At 39.4% G+C, this 24176-nt stretch overlaps 1 protein-coding gene across 1 annotated transcript; it reads right to left on the reverse strand.

The window, feature by feature from the left end:
* Positions 1-390: 390 nt before the first annotated feature.
* DIS3 (DIS3 exosome endoribonuclease and 3'-5' exoribonuclease) lies at positions 391-23101 on the reverse strand. The gene is made up of 21 exons (XM_086481993.1): positions 22868-23101; positions 20679-20836; positions 19782-19975; positions 19591-19664; positions 18275-18442; positions 17173-17337; positions 16165-16278; positions 15942-16079; positions 13723-13869; positions 12369-12485; positions 11424-11525; positions 10683-10747; positions 10506-10590; positions 9768-9895; positions 9207-9293; positions 7948-8104; positions 6056-6270; positions 4787-4955; positions 4200-4358; positions 3660-3782; positions 391-572 (listed from the first exon to the last, which is right to left on the reverse strand). Exons 1-21 carry the CDS (start codon positions 23099-23101, stop codon positions 483-485), a joined length of 2889 nt encoding a protein of 962 aa, XP_086338119.1. The 3' UTR covers positions 391-482.
* Between the last annotated feature and the right edge of the window lie 1075 nt (positions 23102-24176).

Below are 24176 nucleotides of genomic sequence, written 5' to 3' on the forward strand. Positions count from 1 at the left end.
GCATAGCGTGTGCATGCACACACAGAGCTGACCTGGTGTGAGAGAGAACTTTCCCATCAGGAGGTGTAAGTCCATAGAATTTATCTTTCAAGAGTAAATTCTGGTGGCACTTAAGACCAGTAACTTTCAGTTTGAGGTACTAAAGAGAATTCACTGACTTTTGTGAGGCTCAGGAATGGCCTTAAGGCTGGCTGGCTGTTAAAAAAAAAAAAAAAATAAATAAAACCCTACAACTATTCCTTCACCTTGCAGAAGCATTTATTTTCAGCCACAAGACAAAAGTGTAGACATAGATGGTTTTTAACTATCATTCTCCTGCATACATATATTCATTAAAAGTATTTTTTAAAAAAAGTTTTACAAATTTTTAAAATGTGTATTTAAAAGTAAACAAAATCCATTTCTAGCATTTTACCCATAGGGGAAAAAATATGTAAATACAAATAGTTCATGTGTGAATTCCCATTAACTTTTACATCCAGCTATTTTTGTAGCTTCTTTTTCTTTTTCTCTGGTTCGTTCTTGCTGCTCGTCTCTGTAGACAGCGTTGCAGGCACATCATTTCCTAGTATCTACAGGAAGAAAGAAAAATTAGAACAGTTTAAACTCAATTTTAGCTACTACTATTCTGATGAAACTTGAGTTTAATTGTACAGACCTTTTACAAACAGTGTATCAACATCAGAAAATTGTTAGTAGTCATCTAAAAAGAGAGTCTACCATCATCTAACAATCACAGCTAGAACACTCGGCTGAAGTACAAGCTGGGAAAAGCTAAGGGCGACGCAAGCAGCAGCACCCCTCCTGATGAAATTCCCATGATCATGGGGAGGTTTACACGGCACCGGGCCTACTGGCGACAGACGGAGTTCAGCTTTCTCGAAGGGGGAAAAGGATTCTCGCCATAAGTTGGCCAGGCTCATCGAGAAGGCTTTAAACTAGGTTTGAAGGGGGAAGGGGAGAAAACAAGGCCCACTAGTGATGAACCTAGGGGTGACATGTCAATGTTGGGGGTGAAATCGATAGCTCAGCTCAAGTGCATCTACACCAATGCACACAGCATGGGCAACAAAGAGGAGGAGCTGGAAGCCGTTGTGCAGCAGGATAGTTGTGACTTGTTTGCCATCACAGAAACATGGTGGGATGACTTTCATGACTGGAGTGCTGCAATGGATGGCTATAAGCTCTTCAGAAGGGACAGGCAAGGAAGGAGAGGCACTGGGGTGGCTTTATATGTTAGGGAGTGTTGCGAATGTGTAGAGCTTAACAATTGTGATGACAAGGCTGAGTGCTTATGGGTAAGGATGAGGGGGAAGGCCAACGAGGCAGATATCCTGCTGGGAGTCTGTTATAGACCACCCAACTAGGATGAAGAGGCAGATGAGGCATTCTACAAGTGGCTGGCAGAAGTCTCTCAATCGTTGTCCCTTGTCCTCGTGGGGGACTTCAACTTACCAGATGTCTGCTGGAAATACAACACAGCAGAGAGGAAACAGGCCAGGAGGTTCCTGGAGTGTGTGGAAGAGAGCTTCCTGACACAGCTGGTAAGGGAACCTACCAGGGGAGGTGCCTTGCTTGACCTGCTGTTTACAAAGAGGAAGGACTGTTGGGAGATGTGGTGGTCAGAGGCTGTCTTGGGCTTAGTGACTATGAAATTATAGAGTTCTCAGTTCTTGGTCAAGTTAGGAGGAGAGTCAGCAAAAGCACTGCCATGGACTTCTGGAGGGCTGACTTTGGGCTGTTCAGGAGACTGGTCAAGAGAGTCCCTTGGGAGACAACCCTGAAGGGCAAGAGGGTCCAGGAAGGCTGGACATTCTTCAAGGAGGAAGTTCACAGAACACAGAAAATGCTGTATGTATCTCCGTATGTATGTGATCCTGTATGGAACTATGGTGTACGCACATTCAGAAGCATGCATTTGCTTCTATTCCTCCTGGCTCAAAAAGAAAAAATCATATAACACAACTACAAAAACATAAAGGTGATGAGGAAGATCAAAGATGGGAAACAGCTTCTGGAAAAGCAGGAGCTAACATAGCGGATTATAGAAGTATAGAGAATTGAGTAGCGTGGGAATGGTAAATAGGAATAAAAAGTCTATTTTTCATAGTGTAGGAAGTACAGTATGGCACCAAGTAAGAGTATTAGGCATCAGGCTTGAAACAAACAAAAGCTTAAGTACTTTTTCATACATCGTGAGCTGTGGGACTCTGTTACAAGACACTGTGGGAGTCAAAAGTGTAAGCTGGGAAAAGTAGTGATTAAACAAATTTACAGAACAAGACTCCATCTACTAGACACAAAGATGTGTATCTCTGCGTAAGACAGTATTTAAGTTGTAAGTTGCTGGAAGCTTTGAACAGACACAAAGTGAATGATTGCTCTATGTGCCTCATTCTCCTATACTTGTTCCTTACCAGGAAGGAGGACTAGTAACTGATGTTTAGGATGACAAAGTACTTTGGATTACCAGTACGGCCATTCCTGTATCAAGGTATAAACTAAAATTATAGCAAACGCTTCCTTGTAGAGCAAGGACCTTCACAGAAATTAGTACAAGTAGTAGAAGGAAAGGGGAAGGGAGAGAAAAAAAAAATTATCAGCTTGCATTAGCCTTACTTTGTGCCCATTTTTGATCAACAAAAGTGTGTCCCTCAGGGACCGGAGTCATTGAAACATGAGCATTCCTGAGTTATGCATACTGCAGCAGCTCCGACAAACACTCGGTGGTGAGGTCAAGCAGTGGACAGCTCAGCATGTGAATGCAAAGCAGGATGCAAGGTTTCTTTCTACTACAAATTTAATTATCTACTCCCACTTTTTGAAATCATGAGGATTGCCTGCAACTCAACCTAATACAACAGCTCAAAGATCAGAATATTTACATGTGTTTGGAAACAGATGATTTCTCAAAGAAAAGAAGTAATAATGTTTGACTGTAAAAACAACAAGGACCTCTTGCGTATTTCGGGTTTTCTTTTTCCTCCGTGATTACAGATACTCAATTACAGCAACCATCTGTTTACCAAGAAAAGTCACATGTAACTTAACAAAAGAAATCTTGTAATGGCATGGAAAATACTCAGCAGGCCTGAGGTGCGAGACCAGGTGAAAACCCCACTGTCCCAGAGGCGCTAAGAAGCTAGAATTGAAAAGTCTTAAGACCAGAGACACAGTTATTAGGACATTACAGTTCTTACAACATTATCAAGAGAGCATTTTTATATTGTGGAAGTTGTAACAAAGGACTGACATTTACACCCAGCAATTACAGTTTCCTTCTGAGCCACCCATGACAGTTACACTGTATTTTACTGGAGCAAAAAGAAGATCCTATTTAGTTTTGGCAGATTTTCAAAAAGGAGATTTGATTACAGAACCATGAAATTCGGAAGATATTACTACATCGTCTTTCCCATCTGTGGAAGTACCCCTCATGGGCCCAGAAGGGAAATTTAATTTACAGCCCTTTATTCTTTTCAACAGCCAGTGAAAGCAGACCTGTCTTTTATTGAGAGTAGATACAAAGCAATGGCTACAATCTGCTGCTGCTAAATGATTTTTTTCTTCTGGGTTAAATTTCAATTTTACTGTATGCCAATTTTTTAAGATTACTGAAGGGTAGTAGGATTCTATGAATCACAAATCTTGTGCCTTACCTTTGGTTCTACCAGCACCATCCGAATTTTTTGATGTTGGATGTTGGAAGCATCTAACATAATGTTCACTTTAACTTTATCAAATACATATAATGTTGTGTCTTCCACAGTAAGTGATGGTACCTGAAAATTCAAAATTTCTATCAATACTCACTGCTTACCATGTCTTATGTTTTTATACAAATAATTTTTTTGTAGGAAAATTATTCATGTTACATGTCAATAAAAGTGAACACAAATTATTGCCCTGAATGTTCAGTGTGTCATAATACATGGGTCATAACATATGGTATATACATTTTTGTGGTATTTACTCAGACAGTTAGATATAGTAGTAGCTATTACAGAAACCAATTCCTGTCAGAACCTCTTTAAGACTTATAAAGACTGTAGCAGCACTACTACTACAGATTAATAAACTTGCATGTAGAAAAGCCTCTCTTACCCTTCTAAATCCAGCTAGAATAGACTTTAGTCATTCTGCTCCTTACAAAATCAAAACCCAAATTTGTATTTAAGAACAAACCTTATAAAACATACCTCACCATTGTAATCCAGTCTTGGCACTGGTTTACCTTTTTCTTCAAAGAAGACTGTTCCTTCTAACCCATACTTGGGAATCAGAACCACAACTGCATTTTTTCTTACAAATAATATATATGCATCTTCATTCAGTACCCCTTTGCTTTTGAAGAACAGCTGTAACAAAAGTAAAATACATGAATAAGAATAAAGCACAGTAGAATACTCTCTTCTGGATTAAAAATATACTGGTTTAAAAAAATAAAAGCATTAAAATGCAAATCTATACTTAGTGATAATTGCACACCATATATTGAAAGCAGATTTAATAAATCCCATAAACTGTTTATAACATTACTGTAGTATTAAGCATTCATCATATTTATAAAAAGCATAAAAAGAATCCTCAAGATGCCATTGTTCTAAATTTTTCAAAACCAGCAACGCACTGTTGAAGCTTCTCCTCAAAGCAGAAGCCCTTATTCTTAAATCATTCTTGCAGGCTTGCTTGGTTTGGCCCTACAAAGCAGAATGCAAATGTTCCCTCCCTTCCTTTAAAATCAATCATTGTCCGTAGTTAATCCTCACATCTCAGAACTCCTTACCTGTGTATGGAATGCAACAGACGCTCTTTGGGCATACTGAGCCATTTTATGTCGGTAATTGAGATTTTTACACATCTCTGCTAGTTTATGTTTGTCTGTAAGTTCTGGGTAAGTACTGTCTGCTCCAATGGCCACTGCCAAAAGTCGATGCACTATAATGTCAGCATACCTGCAAAGGTGAGACTAAATGATCAATGACATATCAAAACACACGTAAAAAAAAAGGTTCTGAGTGTAATTTCCTTTTTATGTATCTTACAGATCAAAAAGTTTTTGTAATAATGATGGCCTGCTGATAACTCCCTGTATTCATTCAAGATCATTCTCTTTGCTCACCAAAGATACACTCTGCAGAGCCAGAATGAACTACACTGTTCTCCAAGATGAATTCTTTATTATATTCTACCAATACAGCCTGTATTGTTGAATGTTTACAGCGAAGAAACAAAGTTTTATTTTTGGACTAAAGAATGTTTTACCATGGCAGCGTAAGCCACTCCCTCTTCCCTCTCCCATGAACTAGACAAATTTAGAGTAGAATGGTTTTTCAGTGTCAATGATCTGCAAAGCATAATCACTCTTGAACTTGGTATATAACTTTCATTACAACTTCAGCCAGAAACTTTTTAACAACTGTTAGCAACCAGAATTTACTATTAGGACTCTCAGAAGCTCCATAAATTATCCACACAAACGCACAGAAATTTTAAACCACCCGTAAGAGATTTCACTTGAAATGTTTCTAACGAGCAAAATATGATGGCAATTATATTTCTCAAAACTTGGATACTACTTAGTTAAAAGAAAAAAAACCCCGAGACGTACTATTTCATTACAATGCAACAGCTACAGCAGCAAGTTTCAAAGTAGCCATGTTTTTATATGTAAAACACAGTCTCCTCAAAATTTAAACACAGCTTCTACCTGAAAAATGACTGGCCAAACTCTGCCTCAGTCTCTGGTCGACTTATATAATGCTAACTGATCCCAAAGTGCATTTCTATACCAGAGATATGCATTAGGGATGTATTTCTCTTATTTTTATGAGTGTTTTAAAACATTTTATTAGACCTTAGGAGTCACAGACAGCGAACCTGGGAGTTCACAGGAAGACTGATCACCATGTAAAGCCACTGCTGTTTCAATTGAAATCTAACGCTGAACAGAAACAGTATTTTGTTTTACATGGACAACACCACAATTTAAAATATAATTTCTTCACAAAAAAATCATTTACTGTTTTCTGAAACTTTCATAAAATAAAAGTACCTTCTAATAGGTGAGGTAAAGTGGGTATAAATAGGGGAGGCTAAACCATAGTGATGAAAATCATTATCCATTCCAGAGCAGAAATAAACAGCTTGCATCATGCAGCGAGTGGTCAAAATTCGCAACAGTGTATTTAGGTAAGGGAACGTAGGAGATTCAGCTTTGTCTAATGATTCAGCTAAAGCCTTTGCTGAATCTGTCTTAATTTCTAAATCCTGGAAGGAGGAAAGAAAAAATAAAGGTCAGGTGTTACTAGCAAATATTAACGGAGTATAAGCAGAAATGTAACAGCTACGTCCATGCTAATCTCACCAACTGGCACAAGTATCACGCCTCATAATGGAATACCACTGTTACAAAAAAAAAAAAAAAAAAAAAAAAAAAATCCACCCATGAACAGGCCCCTCCTCCATTATCACTAGCACTCTGTGCAAAAAATGAAATGCTGAGTCAGTAGTCTAGGAATTTGTCATGGGTTAGTGCTGGGCTGGCAGACTAGTTCTGTCTAGCTCAAACCAGGGCAGAATTCAGTGAAGACATCCATTCAGAACCAAGAAACACTTCATGCTAATATTAACAAGTTTTTTATTTTCTTTGGTATGATTTTTCGATCCCTTTATTGAATAAATCAAAAGGGATATTAAAAAAAAAAAAAAGAAGTATTTCTGTCACATAGATTCTCATCCAAGCACAACGTAAGCAGTAATCAACCTTGTTGCAGGTCCTCCACAAAATTATTAAAACTTGTACTGGGACAAGTGATTTGTAAAACTAGTACTGTATGACATTTTGTTCCCTGTTTGCAAGCGTTCCCTATAAAAATTCAGGTGGTGTGAAAATACATAATGCATTTTCAATTTCAAGTCACACAAAGTAAGTTGCATCACAAGATCAGTTGAATGTTCCTTCATTCATGTACACCACTGACAACAAAAAGTATGATGTAGAGATCAAATTATGCCTGTATTATGATAAATTCATTGCATATTTATTAAAAAAAGTGTAACAAAAATAGAGCATATCAATAACTAGTAGTGATGGCTATGTCAGAGTAGTGAAAAGCCACTCTGGTTTATGAAAAGAATGTTTGTCTATGCACAGGAATTTAGCTTTCCAAATAAAACGATACTTTAAAAATAATTTTCAGAGTAGAAATGAAATTATTATTCCAGTTTTATAGCACTGAAAAACAAAATGGGCCGCATTTGGACTCATCTATTAATCTTACACTAACAGAATTTGGGAGTTTCTCTCTTGCCCCTAGGAAAAAAAAAAAAAAAAAAAAAAAAAGAAGGGAAGGGGGGAAGTTGAAGGGAAAGGAAATATGAATGCACATCACAATGTCTAGAAAGCTAAAAGTTTAGCTCAAATAAAAGATCCTGAAACTGGAAAAGTAATTTTTCAGACTTGTTAATTAAATCCAACTTGGTTCAGGCTAAATTAACCTCTAGCTGATCTAAGGAGAGGATGGAATCTATGAACACATATGGACGCATTTTCTTACTTCCTCACTTTGAGAGACACATGTTATTTGATGTGACTGACCAGTTTTTAAGTACATCGTATAACATATGTGATCGGAAGCCAAAAAACTGGCTCAAAAAAATCACACGTGGCTTGGACAGCAGAAACATTCACAGCACACAATTACAACACAAAAGACTTAGAGTGATTTGCTTCATTTACCTAAAAAAGGGTTTAAAAAGCACAAGATTCTTCCTTTGACCTAGAGGTACAGTTATCTCGCTACAAGTACCAGCAATTTCAAAGTGTAGCTGATACACTTTCAAAATAGTGCTTTCCCACCCTTATTCTTGGTTAAGTATCCAACCAGAGAGAAAACGCAGCTTTTTACAATTAATTCACTTAATTAATATGGTAAAAAAACTTGCCTTGGACTTGGCGGCCTTCACAAGGATGTCATAATTTGACGGGGGAGGAGCAGGATGTTTCCGGAGCAAGGCAAACTCCGGGAACTCATCGTAAATTTTTTGTGCTACAGAGACATTGGCCAGCAACATGAACTCTTCAACCATTGAATTTGTTTCTCTATCAACAGAAAATATTTCGTATTGTTAGAAAAACATTAAGTTATATATTTACGTTGAGTGCCTAATGAAGAAACATTCCACCAGTCTAACAATATTATATAATATTAACTAGTGGCTTTGAACATTTATACAATTAGGCAAACATTTTTAAGACTAAAAACCTAACATTTATTAAGTTTCAAATACTGAGTCAGAATTAAAAAAAAACCCTAAAATATTCTAAACTAACAAATTAAAGAAAAATGCTCTATAAAATGCCCCAAAAGAGCAAAAGATAAGCCTCTTGATTTCTTCCTAGGACTACTGTTCAAATATTGTGCATATGAAGTTGAAAAGCACCATGTTGCACACCATAAAGTCATAACAGTATACATGAGTTAAGTGCACGTTTTAGCCCAGAAACTAAGTAGTAGTATGAAGGTATCTATCTTCAGAAATTGAATCAGTAACTCCATTTCTAGAACTCCTCAGTAAGATGGCATGTATCACTCTGCACATGTGCAGTAACTGCTCTGTTGTTCTTAAGGTTTCGGTAATCCCTAAGTCCAAGTTCTACTTTCTCTCCTTTGTTAATACCAGCAGAAGAACATCACAGAGAAGCCAGTGGTATGTAGAGAGTTTGGACCTCCGTGCTCCGTCAAATCAGTAGTAAAGACTTAAGTTCATATATGGACCTTGCAGTTGAAAACCTGCTTCATAAATAGCGCTGTAAAATACAGAGGAATTCTCTTTCCTAAGATCAGTTTGCCCAGAGAAGCTGTGGCTGCCCCCTCCCTGGCAGTATTCAAGGCCAGGCTGGATGGAGCCTTGAGCAACCTGATCTAGTGGAAGGTGTTCCTGCCCATGGCAGGGGGCTTGGAACTAGATGATCTTTAAGGTCCCTTCGAACTCAAACCATTCTGTGATTCTATGTCCCTGTCTATGGTAGGAGGCTTTGATCTTCAAAGGTCCCTTTCCAGCCCAAATAATTTTGTAATTCTATGATTGTCCTGCACTATTATAGGAATTTTGTACACTGTTAACTAAATGTTGCTACTTAAACACGTCTTCAAATCCATCCCTGTCCCAAAATAGCTAACTGAGGAAAATAAAACACATACTTGAGCTCCTTTGTCTGCAGATCGATAGGATCATGAGTTTCACTGTCCATGTGGAAACGAACTTCTGGTGAGGAAAGTGTCAAGGCTCTGGAAAACAGTAAGTGGTACTAACGACTTACAGTAAAGTAGACACAGCAGCTGAGTTGCAAGCCTGTACAAACATCTGGGTTTATCATGAACCCGTAATTTAAATTTAGCAGAACTTGAAAAGAAAATTGTGGAATTAATGTTCAAATTTGCAGAAATTATGATGCTGATGCACATCAACAGTAGCTCCTAAAATTTCAAATACTACTCCTCTGATTCTGCTTTTATAATGACTGCAAGAGATCCATACCAATGGATCTTGTGAAGAAAAAGTTAACATCCTAAGTTTGTATTTTTGGGGAAATGAGGATAGGTGTTTTTATGCAAATTGAAATGGCAAAATGCTTCTCTTTCAAAAGATTTTCACTGGAAAAATGGACACAGAGGATGATGATACAGTTTGACAGAAAAAAAAATAGTCAGAAAAATAAAACAGGGGAAAATAAAAAGTAACAGGGACACCGAACCATTTACCCATTATCAATTCTTCTCTTTTTCAGAATTTTTGCTAATTTGTTTAGTCCACGTAGGCTGGTAGTAATATCATCATTCATAGTTGCTGAATCAATTCTCATCTGTGCTTCAGCATATGTAAGAGAGGCCTTGAAGAGGTTAAAGAAACATCATGATACATAATTGAAAACTGAAAAGAAAAACACAGTTCTGTCTTGCAGAAAGTGCAGTTTGCTGTCAAAGCTGGTTTGCACTTATACAAAGGCTGACATTCAACACCTAAATGCATGTCATTCCCAAAGAATAATGGACAAAACAGGCCAGATCTATACAAGATATTAAGAAATACAAGGCATTTACAGTGGCTTTTTTATGCTGATCACAGATCTATTTCCTATATTAGAAATCTAATTTTCAGAAAGATATAAACACTACAGAGTCCACTGAATTTAACTGAAAAGTATGACTAGCTGGTATATACCAGCCATGTCATTGTATATCTCTCAATACATTTATACTTTTAAAATGAAACACCATAACAAAGTAATTGCACAAAAAACATTGTGGCCTTAGAGGTTTAAAAGAACAGGGCAGAACCAAATATTTTCTTTATTTTTAGGATTTAAGCATCATTTTCTAATTCTAAGAAAATGCAAATCAGTAAACAGAACTGAAATTATATTATCAAGTCTGTTGATCATTGGTTTTATATAAAGGTCTCCAGTTTTGTTTCAGAAGTATAATAATCACGTTACTAACCTTGGAATTAATAATACTCTTCGTAAATCTGGTTTTCAGAATTTCAGCCTTATGGTTCATCTCCCAGATACATGAAAATGCAAGCCTGAGAGGGAGAAGGCCAGAAAATCTGTTAAAATGCACATATAAACATCTGGAGTTTCTTTTAGGATCAAAGTATGGATCATATACATATACCTGTCCACATTAGATCTCAGGGAGCATAAATTGGAACTAAGTAACTCAGGAACCATATCAATCCTCTGCAAAGCAAAGAATAAAAATCATGAGTAGTTAAAAGTATGTACTTTAATTCCCTGATTTTTAATATACTAAAATCTCAGAAATAATAATTATTTTTTTCTTTTGCTAAGAAAGCTCAGACTTCTGAAAGAAAAGCAAGCTGCTTTAGTGGCAATTAATTCCAAGTTCCATTTTAATTATCAGTTTTTTAGTAACAGTTATTTCTGAAAAGAAGTTGTGGTCTGTGAGAACTAAGTTAAAATAAACAGGACTAAGTGTACAGTTGTAATCAATACAAATCATAGGAAACAGTAGAGATTTAGCAATCACAAGTTAAAAAGAAAAGGCAAAACCAGGCCTCTTCAACAATTTCAGATCAATGTTAGAACAGTAGTCCAGTTTAACAACTACACATTATTAATTCTCCAAATAGGATTTGAAAGGGATATTCTACAGAGAATGGATTTAAAAAGAAAAAAATATTTCTCCCTTTTGCTGTGCAGGCCGAATGACAGACAGCACCTTCATTTTGATAGTCTGAGGCAAATTAAGGGCAGTCCAAAGGAGTCTACTTTTTTTTTTCCGCTTTCCTTAGTTTAGAGATAATGTCTCTACTCCCAAGAATTGAAAGAGGAAAGCAATGAAAAATCAAAATGCTTAATTGTACAAAAAGCTTTTTATACAGAAAACAATTACTTTTTCACACAGATATACTGTTGTTCCTCTTTTTGCTGACTCCTCATCCAAAGCATTTCCTGGGCGAATAAAATGACTGACATCTGCAATATGTACACCAACCTAAAAAATAAGCATCACAATATGCATCTTACAGAAGAGAAATAGTTCTGAACACGAAAGAAACTTTCTCAAGTGTTTATTTACAACACAGTTTACCCATTCCCAGTTTCCCTTAGCAGCTCCTATATTTAGTAGCAGAAATAGTTAAAACCTATCATGTTGATATTAAAAAAAACATAGTTGCAGCAATTACGCAAAATAAGGGCATGCATACCTTTAGTGGAAAGTTATATTAATTACCAATGCAACTTTTCTTTCCTGGGGGCTCAAATAATCTCTTTAATTTTCTTCAAGGCTCACTGCAAATTTGTTTTTGTTTTTCTGTTTGCTAGACCCTCGATTTTGGCACACTCTGCTATTAAATTACAAAATCATTTATAAGAAAGAAAACCTGACTAAATCAGATATAAGGGGGTAGAGAGCTGGTGTTAAGCCTGTAGCTTTTTAATGCCTTTTTTTTTTTTTTTAATAAAATAATCATTCCTTAGGTATTACAGAAGTAGCTTCACTTTTGCTACCAATAGTTCCTTATCATGGCTGTAGATGTTTATACTGCTAAAGCAGTAAGTCAGTCCTATGTTAATTTCCCTTGCCAAAGGAGCTGAAAGCTGGGTGGATTTAGAAGACATTAAATTCCCACTTCAGACACTGATGTAATGCAAATCACCTCCCTTTCTTTACCACCATCTCGCAGCTGTGCGAAGACCATTGATTTCTTTTACAACAGATCTGGAGCTTTGCTCATGTCACTTACTATCACCACTACTGCACCGTTTGTAAAATAAAGGAAGAGGTGAATAAATAAATGACTGGCTTGATTAAAACAGAAAAAAGAAACAATACCTCTATATTTCCATTTCCTACTTCTCTACAGTGTAATGCATCATCAATATCTGTACAGCCAGGAGGATCAACACTACAAACACACAGATGCCTTAAGTCCTCCCTGTACTTCATATCCTGAAATTAAAAAAAAAAAGTTGTTTTCAAGAACATCTTGTGTACCAAAGTAAAAATGATCATTTGAGAAAGGCACTTTGCGTAAGATTTTCCAAAGCAACCAGTATTTTCAGAGTGCTTTTTGTTTGTTTGTTTAAGGACAAGATTTTCAGTAATAGTTATTTCTAAGATCAAAACTGATACACAGAAAGTACAGTGACAGAGAAGCTAAACCAGAAGATTATGAAGTACTGAAAATTTTTCTGTTTTACAGAAAACAGGAAGAGAAACAGAACAAAACCATAATCTTTTAATGATCTCAGAGTTAGCAGGACCAAGAATCAAGGTTTTCTTAAGTGAAATTGACTGATATCCAGCTAGACAAATTGTTTAGGATATGACTGCTCTCAACTAACTTCAGCTTCCTAAGGCTTAGATGTCTAGACAGTTGAAAGGAACTGCACACTTTGGAAGTTATCTACCTTTGTACAATGGTTACAAAAAAGATCTCAGGTAGTTATCTTAGACCAGATAACTGACTTTTAGACAGCTAATTTACACAAAGATCCTTCCTTCAGTCTCCGTGTTCAAATGAAATTTGGAATAGGTAATAAATTATAACAAAAGTAGCCCACCTCAAAGAAATTAAAATACACAACACACACAAGCAAAACCACACCACGCTCAAATTACTCCCTGACAACATTTTTCTATGCATTCTAAAGGAACCGTTTCCCGCATTTATGCTACTGGAGAGAACCTGAAATTCACTTACATAATTTAAAACAAGCAGTTCTGCAAACACCAATTTCTCCTTCTCCAATTACTTTACTGGATTATAGCAGGGTATATTAAGTCTCCTCTCCGCACATTATTTTAGTGATAACACAGGCTGCCACATATGGCTACAAAGCTATATAGCAAGATGAAAAAACTCTTAGTGATGATTTTGCAATTATTTCTACCGTAGTCTCTCTCATATGCAAAAAACCTTTTAAAAATATTTGTATTTTTTAATGAAACCTACAGTGTTTTTTTACCTTAAAACGTCCATCCCTAACAAACACGGTTTTAGCCAAAATCCAAACACTTGCAGAGCCATTGTTTCCATAGGAAATCTGGTTCAAAGTCCACCCTAAGACAAAATGGTTTTGGACCACACTTCTCTAATTTTGGTGCACTGGGATATCCAAGAATGTCACAGTTTGATTTGAAGGAGAAGGCACAGTAATTACTACAATAATTTAAAAGGTATTACCTGTTCTGTAATGCTCCATGGCATTTTTGGTAGGAAACTAAGGACACACTGGGAAAAAGGCTGATGAGGAACATCATGTTCAAGCAGAAGAACTTCTGTCTCAGTCTCTTTATCTCCAGCACTTCCCAAGTTCTTTACAAAATGACCCTGAGAAACAATATGCATATATACAAATATATACACACGCACACATCAAGCAATAGCGTTTATTCAAAAATAAGTATCTCATAGGTTGTTAGTATATTAAGCTACACAGATGGAATAATCCTTCCTTCTTCAGTTAACTTTCTCATCTTTAAAAGAGAAATTCAATTTCAAACATTTTAATTGATTCAGTAAGTCTGAACTTTGTATTTCCCCCTCTTTTCCTAGAATGGCACTAAATTCTCCACATTTAAGACTCCAAAAATTGTAAATGTGGCAATTCAGTTTTGCAGTAAAGAAAAAACCATTGCTGTACAAGTGGCAAAACTAATTAGGTCTAATTTCTCTATGGGTTTGTGATGTGCCACTCATCCCACTCCCTAACACATTAACTACTTCCTTTCTCACACATCTCACCCTCTGCAGAAATCAGAATCACAGAATGGCAGGGGTTGGAAGGGACCTCTGGAGATCAGCTAGTGCAACCCCCCTGCTAAAGCAGGTTCACCTACAGCACGTTGCACAGGACTGCATCCAGGCGGGTTTTGAGTATCTCCAGGGAAGGACATTCCACAACCTCCCTGGGCAGCCTGTTCCAGTGCTCTGTCACCCTTGATGTGAAGTTTTTCCTCATGTTGAGGCAGAACTTCCTGTGCTCCAGTTTGTGCCCATTGCCTCTTGTCCTGTCACTGGGCTCCACTGAAAAGAGCCTGGCCCCATCCTCTTGACACCCACCCTTTAGGTATTTATGAGTGTTGATAAGGTCCCCTCTCAGTCTTCTCTTCTCCAGGCTAAACAGACCCAGGTCTCTCAGCCTTTCCTTGAAAGGAGAGATGCTCCAGTCCCCTCATCATCTTAGTAGCCCTCTGCTGGACTCTCTCCAGTAGTTGCCTGTCTCTCTTGAGAAGGGAGGCCCAGAACTGGACACAGTACTCCAGAGGTGGCCTCACCAGGGCAGAGTAGGAGGGGAGAAGAACCTCCCTCAACCTGCTGGCCACGCTCTTCTTGATACACCCTAGGATACCACTGGCATTCTTGGCCACAAGGGCACATTTCTGGCTCATGGCCAACTTGCTGTCCACCCAGACTCCTGGGTCCTTCTCTGCAGAGCTTTTCTCCAGCAGGTCAGCCCTCAACCTGTACTGGTGCATGGGGTTATCCCTCCCCATGTGCAGGACCCTACACCTGCCCTTATTGAACCTCATTAGGTTCCTCTCTGCCCAGCTCTCCAGCCTGTCCAGGTCTCGCAGAGTGGCAGCACAGCCTTCTGGCATGTCAGTCGCTCCTCCCAGTTTTGTATCACCAGCAAACTTGCTGAGAGTGCACTCTGCCCTTCAACCCAGGTCATTGATGAATATGTTGAATAAGAAGACTGGACCCAGTACTGACCCTTGGGGAACACCGCTAGCTCTTTGTCTTAACATGCCTTTCATATCGTCCAAGTTTCCTCCATTTCTCTAAACACACGTGAGACAGCTGTGCTTTCATTCATTACAAGCTATACATTCCTACACAAGCCAATGGAAGCCTCCTCAAAACCTAACATTCAACACAAGTTTAAGCCAGTGTCCTCAATTTCTCTTTTATCTTCCTGTATATTTATAAAGAACTTCTAAGAACAAACTTTCCTGGAACTCTGCCCCACTGGCAATTTGACTGAATTTGGCCAACCTGTTTAAAACTTGCTTGCCAGGATGGTGATCAGTGTGTAGAGAAGCAAAACCACAGCAAAAGGTTCACATTTCAGGGACCCAGACTAAAAAATAGGCAGTTCCTAGTTAGCCTAAATAAAGCACCTTAGTTAGCACATATATGTTCACTGCAGAACGTAAGGACCAAGCTTTTTAAGTGTGATAACCCATACTTGTGTTTTGGGGGTAAGAATAAGCTAAATAATTTATTGACTTCCTTAATTTGCACCATCCAAGAATGGCATTCAAAGAACTTACAAATCACGTCAACACTTTCTGAAGTTACTTAACTCTGTTGCAGACAAAAATAAAACATCATACCTAGTAAACACACAAAAACTGGACAGATAAAAAAAAAATCTGAAAAAAATCATTTAAACTTACATTAGGATACCTGGAATTCCTGGGCCAACCATCAATAGCAACAATTATCCTTTGTCCTTCCAATGTATCTGCTTGTCTTGTTTCTATTCGAATGCGAGGAATTCTGCGATCAGCTGGTGTAAACAAATGGCGCCTTGCCTATTAACAGCCAGAAAAAGGAACCAATAATTTCAAATTAAAGAAAAAATAAAAAATCTGCACTTACAATAACTTTTTTCCTTACCTCTTTGATCTGTGATTTGGAAAGCATGCCACAAAAGGGTCGCCAGTTTCGTTTTATAATGCCCACTACTTTTCCTGTAGGTCTCAGCATGTCCTTGTTAACAGAAGTCTTCAGCTGGTAGAACACAAAGGGGTTAAAACCATAAAACTGACTGAACTCATGGCAACCTGTCTGACTGCAGTATGTATCTCAAACCTTAGTGGTAACAACTTATGTGTCACTATAATACCATAAATTCTATTATGACTTCATAAACAGAACTGCGCCTCCCTGTGCTTTGCATGATTTTTAGTATTTTAATATGTGACATGACTACTTTGTTGTGTTCTTTTTTTTAAAAAATGGACATAGTTTCAGAAAAACAAAGAAAAAGACACTGAAGAAACGCTATCTTGTTCCACTGCCTCTGCTCACTACACAACTATCTCCACTTTCTTTTCCAATTTATTATTATAATTTTAAGTCATCCTTTTACATTGCTTGAAAATTCTCCAGCAATTCTAAACACAGTAATTAAAAAACATTCTCATGGACTGCAGCAGGAAGATCATGATTTTAAAGAAATGCAAATACTTGTTGGACCAGCTAGACATGGGGACACTGCACACACATCAAGCAGAATTACTACAAGAAGCTAGAGTATTTTACAACTCTGTAAACATATGCATTGCCTATAAAAGCTGACTGTCATTGCGATACAGCACCTGCTCCTATTCTAGCAAATCCTAATCTGCACATCAACATACAGCTTTGTATTATTACCTGACTCACCACTCAGTAACTTTTGGATTTATTAAGTTTAACAGAGAGATGTGAGAATTTCTGATTAAAAAGTATCCATCTTCTACATAATCACATATTTAATGCAACTACAATTAAGTTTTCTAATTTCCAAATTCACAATAGCTTTCAGGAGTCAGTATATATCTAAAGCCTAACACTGTCAGAGTACTGCACATTTCATCTCTCTCAAAGTAAGAGTTAAGTAAAAACCTGTTTATTTCATACAATGTTTTCTTTCTCCTCTTCATTTTCAATGTCATCTTCATTCTGGCCATCATCTTGCAACACCACTGAGGATGGTGCCACCCATTCATCTTTTGCCAACAGCTCCACAGCTACAATATCTTCATGAACTGCTCGGTTTAAGTGTTTCAGTCCCTGTATAATTATCTGGATTTTTTAGAAAACAAAATGAAAATGTAAATATTCACAATGATAGCAACAGAAGACCCAAATCAAAGCAGTACAACAGAAGATTATACATGTGTAACAGGCTCTGCACTCTAAAGAACATTTTAAGGCATCTTTGTGACACTTTTTTTTTTCCCCTCTGCCTAGGTTTCTTTCAGTACCAATGATATTTTGACTCCAATGCTTCTATAAAAATAACTGTTTTCCCCAGACTTAAAAAAAAATAAAAAAATCATGAGACAATCCTATTTTTGCAGACTAGGGGACTCCACGTTCTACTGGAAAATAGGAATAGAAGAAAGAGAGAGCCAGAGAAACACCTCCATCTGCCACCACAAATAGGGAGGGAGAAGGCAAATGCTGCTGCTTGGAAACAGCATCTGTACAACTGCACCAACAGAGAAACCAGTGGGCAGACAGCCAGGTTAACTGCTTGGAGGGACACAGCCTACCTACTCATCACCAGGCACGAAACTAGCATGGGAAATAAAGCAGGAGCGCTCCACAAGGGCTCGCCACAGCTTTTCTGAAAATCCTCCTACAAACGGGTTTCTCTGTCTTTCATCATATAGTTCAAACCAATTAAAAAAAAAAAAAAAAAAGCATTATATTAAAGTCAATTGAAACAACAAAGATTCAGCTTTGTTTTACCAAATACTTTATCAAAGGACAAAGTACCATTTTAAACATGTTATTCTTTTTTCAAAAAGAGCAGTCAGCTTTCAGTAGTCTATATACTTGTAAATAAACAAACGAAAACAAAGAAAAAACTTCAGAAAAAACAAGTAAGGAAAAATTACTATAATGCTCCATTTTAACATATGTCACCATGAAAGAATTACATTTTAAGTCATTACTGAGCCTAGTTAAATTTCACAGCATGAAAAACTCACAAAGTTCACACAAAAAAACTCACCTCTTTGTTTTCTTCAGCATCTCCATGAACCCAAACAGTAGCTTCAAGATAATTATCTCTGCTTGCCCTGTAAGTTCCTTGGAGGTAAATACCAGATTTTATTCCTTGCTGCAATTTGCTAAGAGGAATGTGTTCTGGGAAAATTATTTTTCCACTTTCTATTTCTTTCTTTAAAAAAAAAAAAGAAAAAAAAAAGAAAGGAAATTTTCAGTCTTTTGTATTTATTATTATTCCAAAACCATCTCAGGAACATGGCACTCAAGCTAACACACTCCAAAACTGTAACTATGTATAGGTTTGAATATGCACAATAACGAAAAACTACCGCTAAGCAATAATTTTTCTAATGAAGCATAAAGAACACAGAAACATGGCAGTTTTAGGAACACCTCCTTTTCTTTTCCTGTTTGCCTAGTTACTTAAAAAGATACTGCACAAGTGACAGGCTTTTATGTTGATTTGATACACTGACTAAACATATACTTAGCAAAGAAAATACTAGCATAGTACTACATAGTAAAGAGTATGGCACACGGTGTGAGCATATACTGTAGGCTATACAAAACATCATGAAAATACATTACTGTGACTGAACTTTGGAGCAGTCAGACAGTTACTTCAAGCTGAATGAACACTACAGCTAACTGCTGAGGAGATCAGCTGAGCCCTCCACTTTCTTCCCACTTTTGTATATCCCACTCTATTCTGTTAGAACTAACCCTGATGAAACTAACCTTCCTATTTTTTGGTGGTGTTAGTTTTCAGCTATATAAGTCTTGTGTGAAAATAGAAGTCTTGATTCTGATAAACACAAAGCACAAGGAAATAGAAGAGGATGTAGCTCATCTTTGGGCTGCAGCCTGCACTTACATCAACTTAACTGACCACAAAAATCAGAGCTTTGATAGAACATGCTTTTGATCAATACGTTAACATAAGCTTTCAAATAACAGACACAAAACAAAGATCTAAGTGGTTTGCAATACACTTCTGTAGTTTTAATTTTGTTTCGTTATTTCCAATATTTATACACTTTCTTTAACAAACTGTATTATTCTCATCTTCACACCAGTTAGCTAAAGCAACTGGCGCCTTACAAATAACCAGACACCTACTAATAGGCATATAAGCAGCAGTGAAAACAGCTGCAAAATTTCCTCTTTTCTTTTCACTTGTCAAAAAGTTACATTGCCAAAACAGTAATAAAGTCCAGAGTCTTCATATTCTAAAGTGATACTAGTAGCCTGACATACAGGGACCAATAATGTACTGCAAACCATTTATGATTATTTTATAGGAAGAAGATAAAATCATACCCCTTCATCAGATACACAAGCAAGACGATCTACAAGATCAGGATTAGCGATCAAGCTTTTTATATACTCCTCGCCTACAAAAGAGCACACAGAGAAATATTTATGAAGAGAGGCACAGCATTTAGCTATGTAGAGACTGCCGAGACTGTTTATCTGAGCAATAAATTAAACATACGTGCGACTTCACTTACATGTATAAGCAGTTATCCCTTCCTCTAGAGCTTTCTCTTTATTAGTTCTGTCATTTGTTAAAAAGATAACTTGAATCTTCTCCTCATCCTCTATTTCCTTCAAGTGTTCATTGTACCATTTCGCTGCTACCCGAATGGCTCTGTCATTGCGGTCATTAGCACTTTCTCCTTGCTTTTGCTCGATGTATGTTTCTCTAAATAAAAAAGGAGGAAACAAAACAAAACAAATCCTAACATCTATCCATACTTACAAAAATTTTTTAGACAAACAAGATCAAGACTGTGAGAGCAAAAGAACCATTGCTGTACCAATTTTTATAATATGTGTAACAAGCTATAGGCCACTGAAGGGTCAGGAGACAGAAGGGTAAAGAAAAATAGGAAGGAAGTGTTAATTTCTAACACAACTTTCTCACTGACAGTTGAAAAGGACTGCATTCAAGTTGCTAGAACTACAGATTCAAGATGCCTAGAACTGTGATAGCGCAGTACTGCAAACTATTTGTGAGCACAAATAAAGGAAAATTAATGGCATCTTCATTTCTTAGAGTTTTCTGTCACTAACTGACTAACAGATTTTTGAATTCTGCTACAGACTGAGCTGGCAACATTAATAGAGTATTGGAATATGTTTAAAAGGCACACTAAAATGGAAAATCATTGCTCAAGTTAACAGTCTTGTCTGTAAAATTTATTCAATATTTCAATCATCTTTTCATAATATATATATGCCTATACTAATTATAAACCAGAAAAGCTCCTGGAACATGCAACTATTTCCCAATAGGATTCCTTTGAAGTACACAGTTCTACGCACCCCAGTCTACACATTCTAGCTTTGTTTCCCAGTGTCTCTTACTTGACATCAGCACAACTTTGTTATACCCTGTTCCTTACCTATGATGTTCATTGGTGAAAGAATAGAAATGTTTTTCAGGGTTTTGAATCACGTCCCTAATTCGCTTGTATACTGGTGCACTCCGATTCCTGACTTCTTGTAAGACTGTCTGTAGCACAATGACATTCTTAATAACAGGATCTTCAAGTATATCAATCTGAGGAATAAAATGAAAATTAACCAAAATTGCTATTTAATTCTATACAATAACAGGACTTGAAATACTTGTTTGGTTCATGTGTAAAAAGCTAACACGAACAGTGTTACTTCTGCCTTTTTCTCTCACCATTGAGAAACTGCACAGTATTAAGCTGCTTCCTCCTGCTTGTGGGCAAAAAGTTCAAATAGGATTTTCCAGCCTCTTCGTGACCTGAATTTTGCTGGAGTGAAGGCCTTATTATGACTTCCACCAAATTCAGCCCCAATGTATGCAGAACTCCAATCAAATTTAAGGTCAGGTGTGCACTAGAAATTTTGTTTACGTAACATGGGTTCTTGTAAATGACAAGTTTTCTAAACAAAACACATCTATACACAACCTAACAGCAATCCAACATAACTTAAAGGCTGTCTGGCATACGTCTTTGCGAGCAACGTAAACCATACAATAGTACCTGATCACTGTTGCACAGCTAACGTGGACATGCCTGTGCACGTGTAGGCTTAAGTTCTCCAAAAACAATCCCACTGTTGCACCTCAATTTTATTTTTCACAGATTCAAATCAGCTGGAATTCTGTTAGCTGCTCTTCACCTTTTCAAAGACTTAATTTTTTTGAGGAAATTTGTTAAAAAAAAATTTTAGCACCTTTCTTTGCCAACTCCTGACAGCCACGGTGTGCAAGAGAGAAATGCACACCAAAAATCCACACTCCCTGTCAGAAGAAAAGGATGTGAGCTTCACTTCCTAAGCTTGTGGCATGGAGCTGTACAAACCCATCTCCAAAATCAGACAGCAATAAGGCTCTAGAGGGCATGGCTAAAAGAATTAAAGGCAATGCCAGACCAAGCCTCCCTGCACCTGATGTTTAGATGACCTAAAAGATTCATAGCCATGTTCCAGGGCAAGAAATCCAGTATTATTCCATGCACCAGCTGAACTACCAGACCAAGTCTTACTGTTGAAATCCCGTTCCAGTTGACAGGTAAAGCCTTTTCCTGCTCTTTACCAAGATTCCCTAAGTGCTGCCGCTCCAGTTCATGGCAGCATACCCCGGCACATCCTCAGAGTGCTCTATGGTATGTATATACAAACTTTGCCAACAGATACGAGAAAGCCCACAGGTAATAGGCGGAAAACATCCCTTGACTTGCTGTTTTGAGAAGAAAATCCTTCCTTACAACATTTGGATGGGTAAATGATAAAACACACGAGTGTTGTGCCCCTCTCCAGAGTCATCTATGTCAGGATTCATTAACTGCTTCCAGTCTCCAGTGTCTGCACAGGGCTATTCCACTTTCCACATGTATTGAAAAGTAATATATAAAAAAAGGCCAAACATCAAGCTTCTGAATTCACTGCATCCTAGCCTGGAATTCTACTGTCAGCACTGACCAGACTCAAGCCTTTGCAAAATTAGTGATGGGTTGCAGAGTAAAGTTCATCCCAGGCTTCCAGAGCTGTACGTTGGGTGATTTTGCAGCCTCTACTCACTACCTGAACTCAACATCACAGTATGAAGAACCTAAGCCTACAACAGTCTCTGAAAAACAGAATAGGTATTTAAGAAAACTCAAGCTGACAAGAAAATTCGGTGACCACCTGAAGATCCCGATCACTGCTTCAGCGTCTATTCACTCTCCTTGCCTGACTTTCCATTTATCAGACCACAACAAACAAACAAAAATGCCGTTCAGACAGCAAAACACGGAACCAGAATATAGTCTAAAAACAGACTAGGCTCGGTGATGCTGGAGGCCGCCTCAGTAGCTGGCAGGGAAAGAAAAAGACGACCCGCTCAGGGATCCAGCGGAGCAATAACGGGAAGACCCAAGCCCGACAACGCACTGCTAAACGCGCCTCTCCCGGAGCGGAGCCTGAACCCCACGCCGGCGGGGTAATTCACACCCGCACGGATTTAACCGAGGCTGAAGGGGGGCTTTAAGGCTTCCCAGGGACCACGGCCGGGCCCAGAGGGAGGCTGCGCTGAGGCAGCCCCCTCCCACAGTCGCCTCCGGCGGCCGCTTACCTGGTGGAGGAGGAGGTTGGTGTCGGGCAGGAGGTAGTGCGGGCCCGGGCAGAGGCTGCTGGCGGCGCCGCTGGGCCGCGCCTGGAGGCCGCGGCCGGGCCCGGCGGGGCGGGGAGGGCAGAGGCGGCACGCGGCGGCGCCGCAGGGGATGTCCTCGCGCAGGTAGTGCTCGCGCACCACCTTCACCACGGCGCCCGCCCGCGTGCGCTTCAGGAACGTCCGCGAGGTCAGCATGGCGGGCGCGCGCGCCGCCCTGCCTCCCGCCGCGCACAGCGGAAAGAGGAGGATGGGGTGGGATGGAGGGAAGGCTCCGCCCCCTCCCCCCCTCCCAACGTGCCGCGCGGGAAGCGGCGCGCGGCGGCCCCTTGGTCGCCGTGGTGATGGCGGCGCGCAGCCCCGCCTCGGCCGGCCTGAGGGAGGGCGGAAAGGCGCGCATGCGCCAGCGGGCCCGCGGCCGGCGGCGGAGGTAAGTGCTTGGCTGGCGGCGGGGCCGGCGCCTTTCCTTCTCCTCCCTGGTGTGCGCGGGCATCAGCGGGCTGGGGCGGCTGCCCCGCGCCCGGGCCGGTGCGGCGGTGCTGGTCGGGCAGTTGCCTGTTGCCTTCCGCAGAGCTGGGTGTCTGGCGGTGGTGCGGCGTCTCCGCCACCGAGCTGCTCCGCCGTGGGGAGCGGGGGGTAGTGCTGCCTTTTGGAGGCGGCGGCGGCGGCGGCCCGGGTGAGCTGGTGTCCGGCGGGTTCCGCGCCCCTCGCCACGGGCAGCTCGGCTGGCGCTGGGCTCCGGGTGGAGCATCCCCGTTCTCTGCAGGGGGTCGAGCAGCAGCGGTGGGCTGTGCGCCCCTTCAGTAAAAGCTGGGGTCTGTAGCAGGTGGCTGTAAAAGTACGTGTGACTGTTCAGTAAGTCAGCCGGGTAGGAGCAATGGAGATACTTCTTCAGAGAAGACAAAGGGGACCATGATAGTATTCCTTGACTGTTTTCTCTAGCAAGTTTTGTTATGCCCCTCCTTGGATGTTCTTTGCAACTGTATGCCTTGAATTTTCGGTGCGTGCTCCTCTGACTGTGGGAATGAGAGGTGCACGTCTTGATTTAGCTATAACCTAGAATCATGGTCTGGTTTGGGTTGGAAGGGACCTTAAAGATCGTCTAATTCCAACCCCCTGCCATGTGCAGGGACACTTTCCACCAGACCAGGTTGCTCAAAGCCCTATCCAACTTGGCCTTGAACACTTCCAGGGAGGGGCCAGCCGCAGCTTCTCTGGGCAACCTGTTCTGTCTTACTAGTAAGCTTGATACACACTAGTATTGAGCTTATTG

This window comes from Leptosomus discolor, chromosome 1 (assembly GCF_034619465.1).
Source record: "Leptosomus discolor isolate bLepDis1 chromosome 1, bLepDis1.hap2, whole genome shotgun sequence".
Lineage (NCBI taxonomy): Eukaryota > Metazoa > Chordata > Aves > Leptosomiformes > Leptosomidae > Leptosomus > Leptosomus discolor.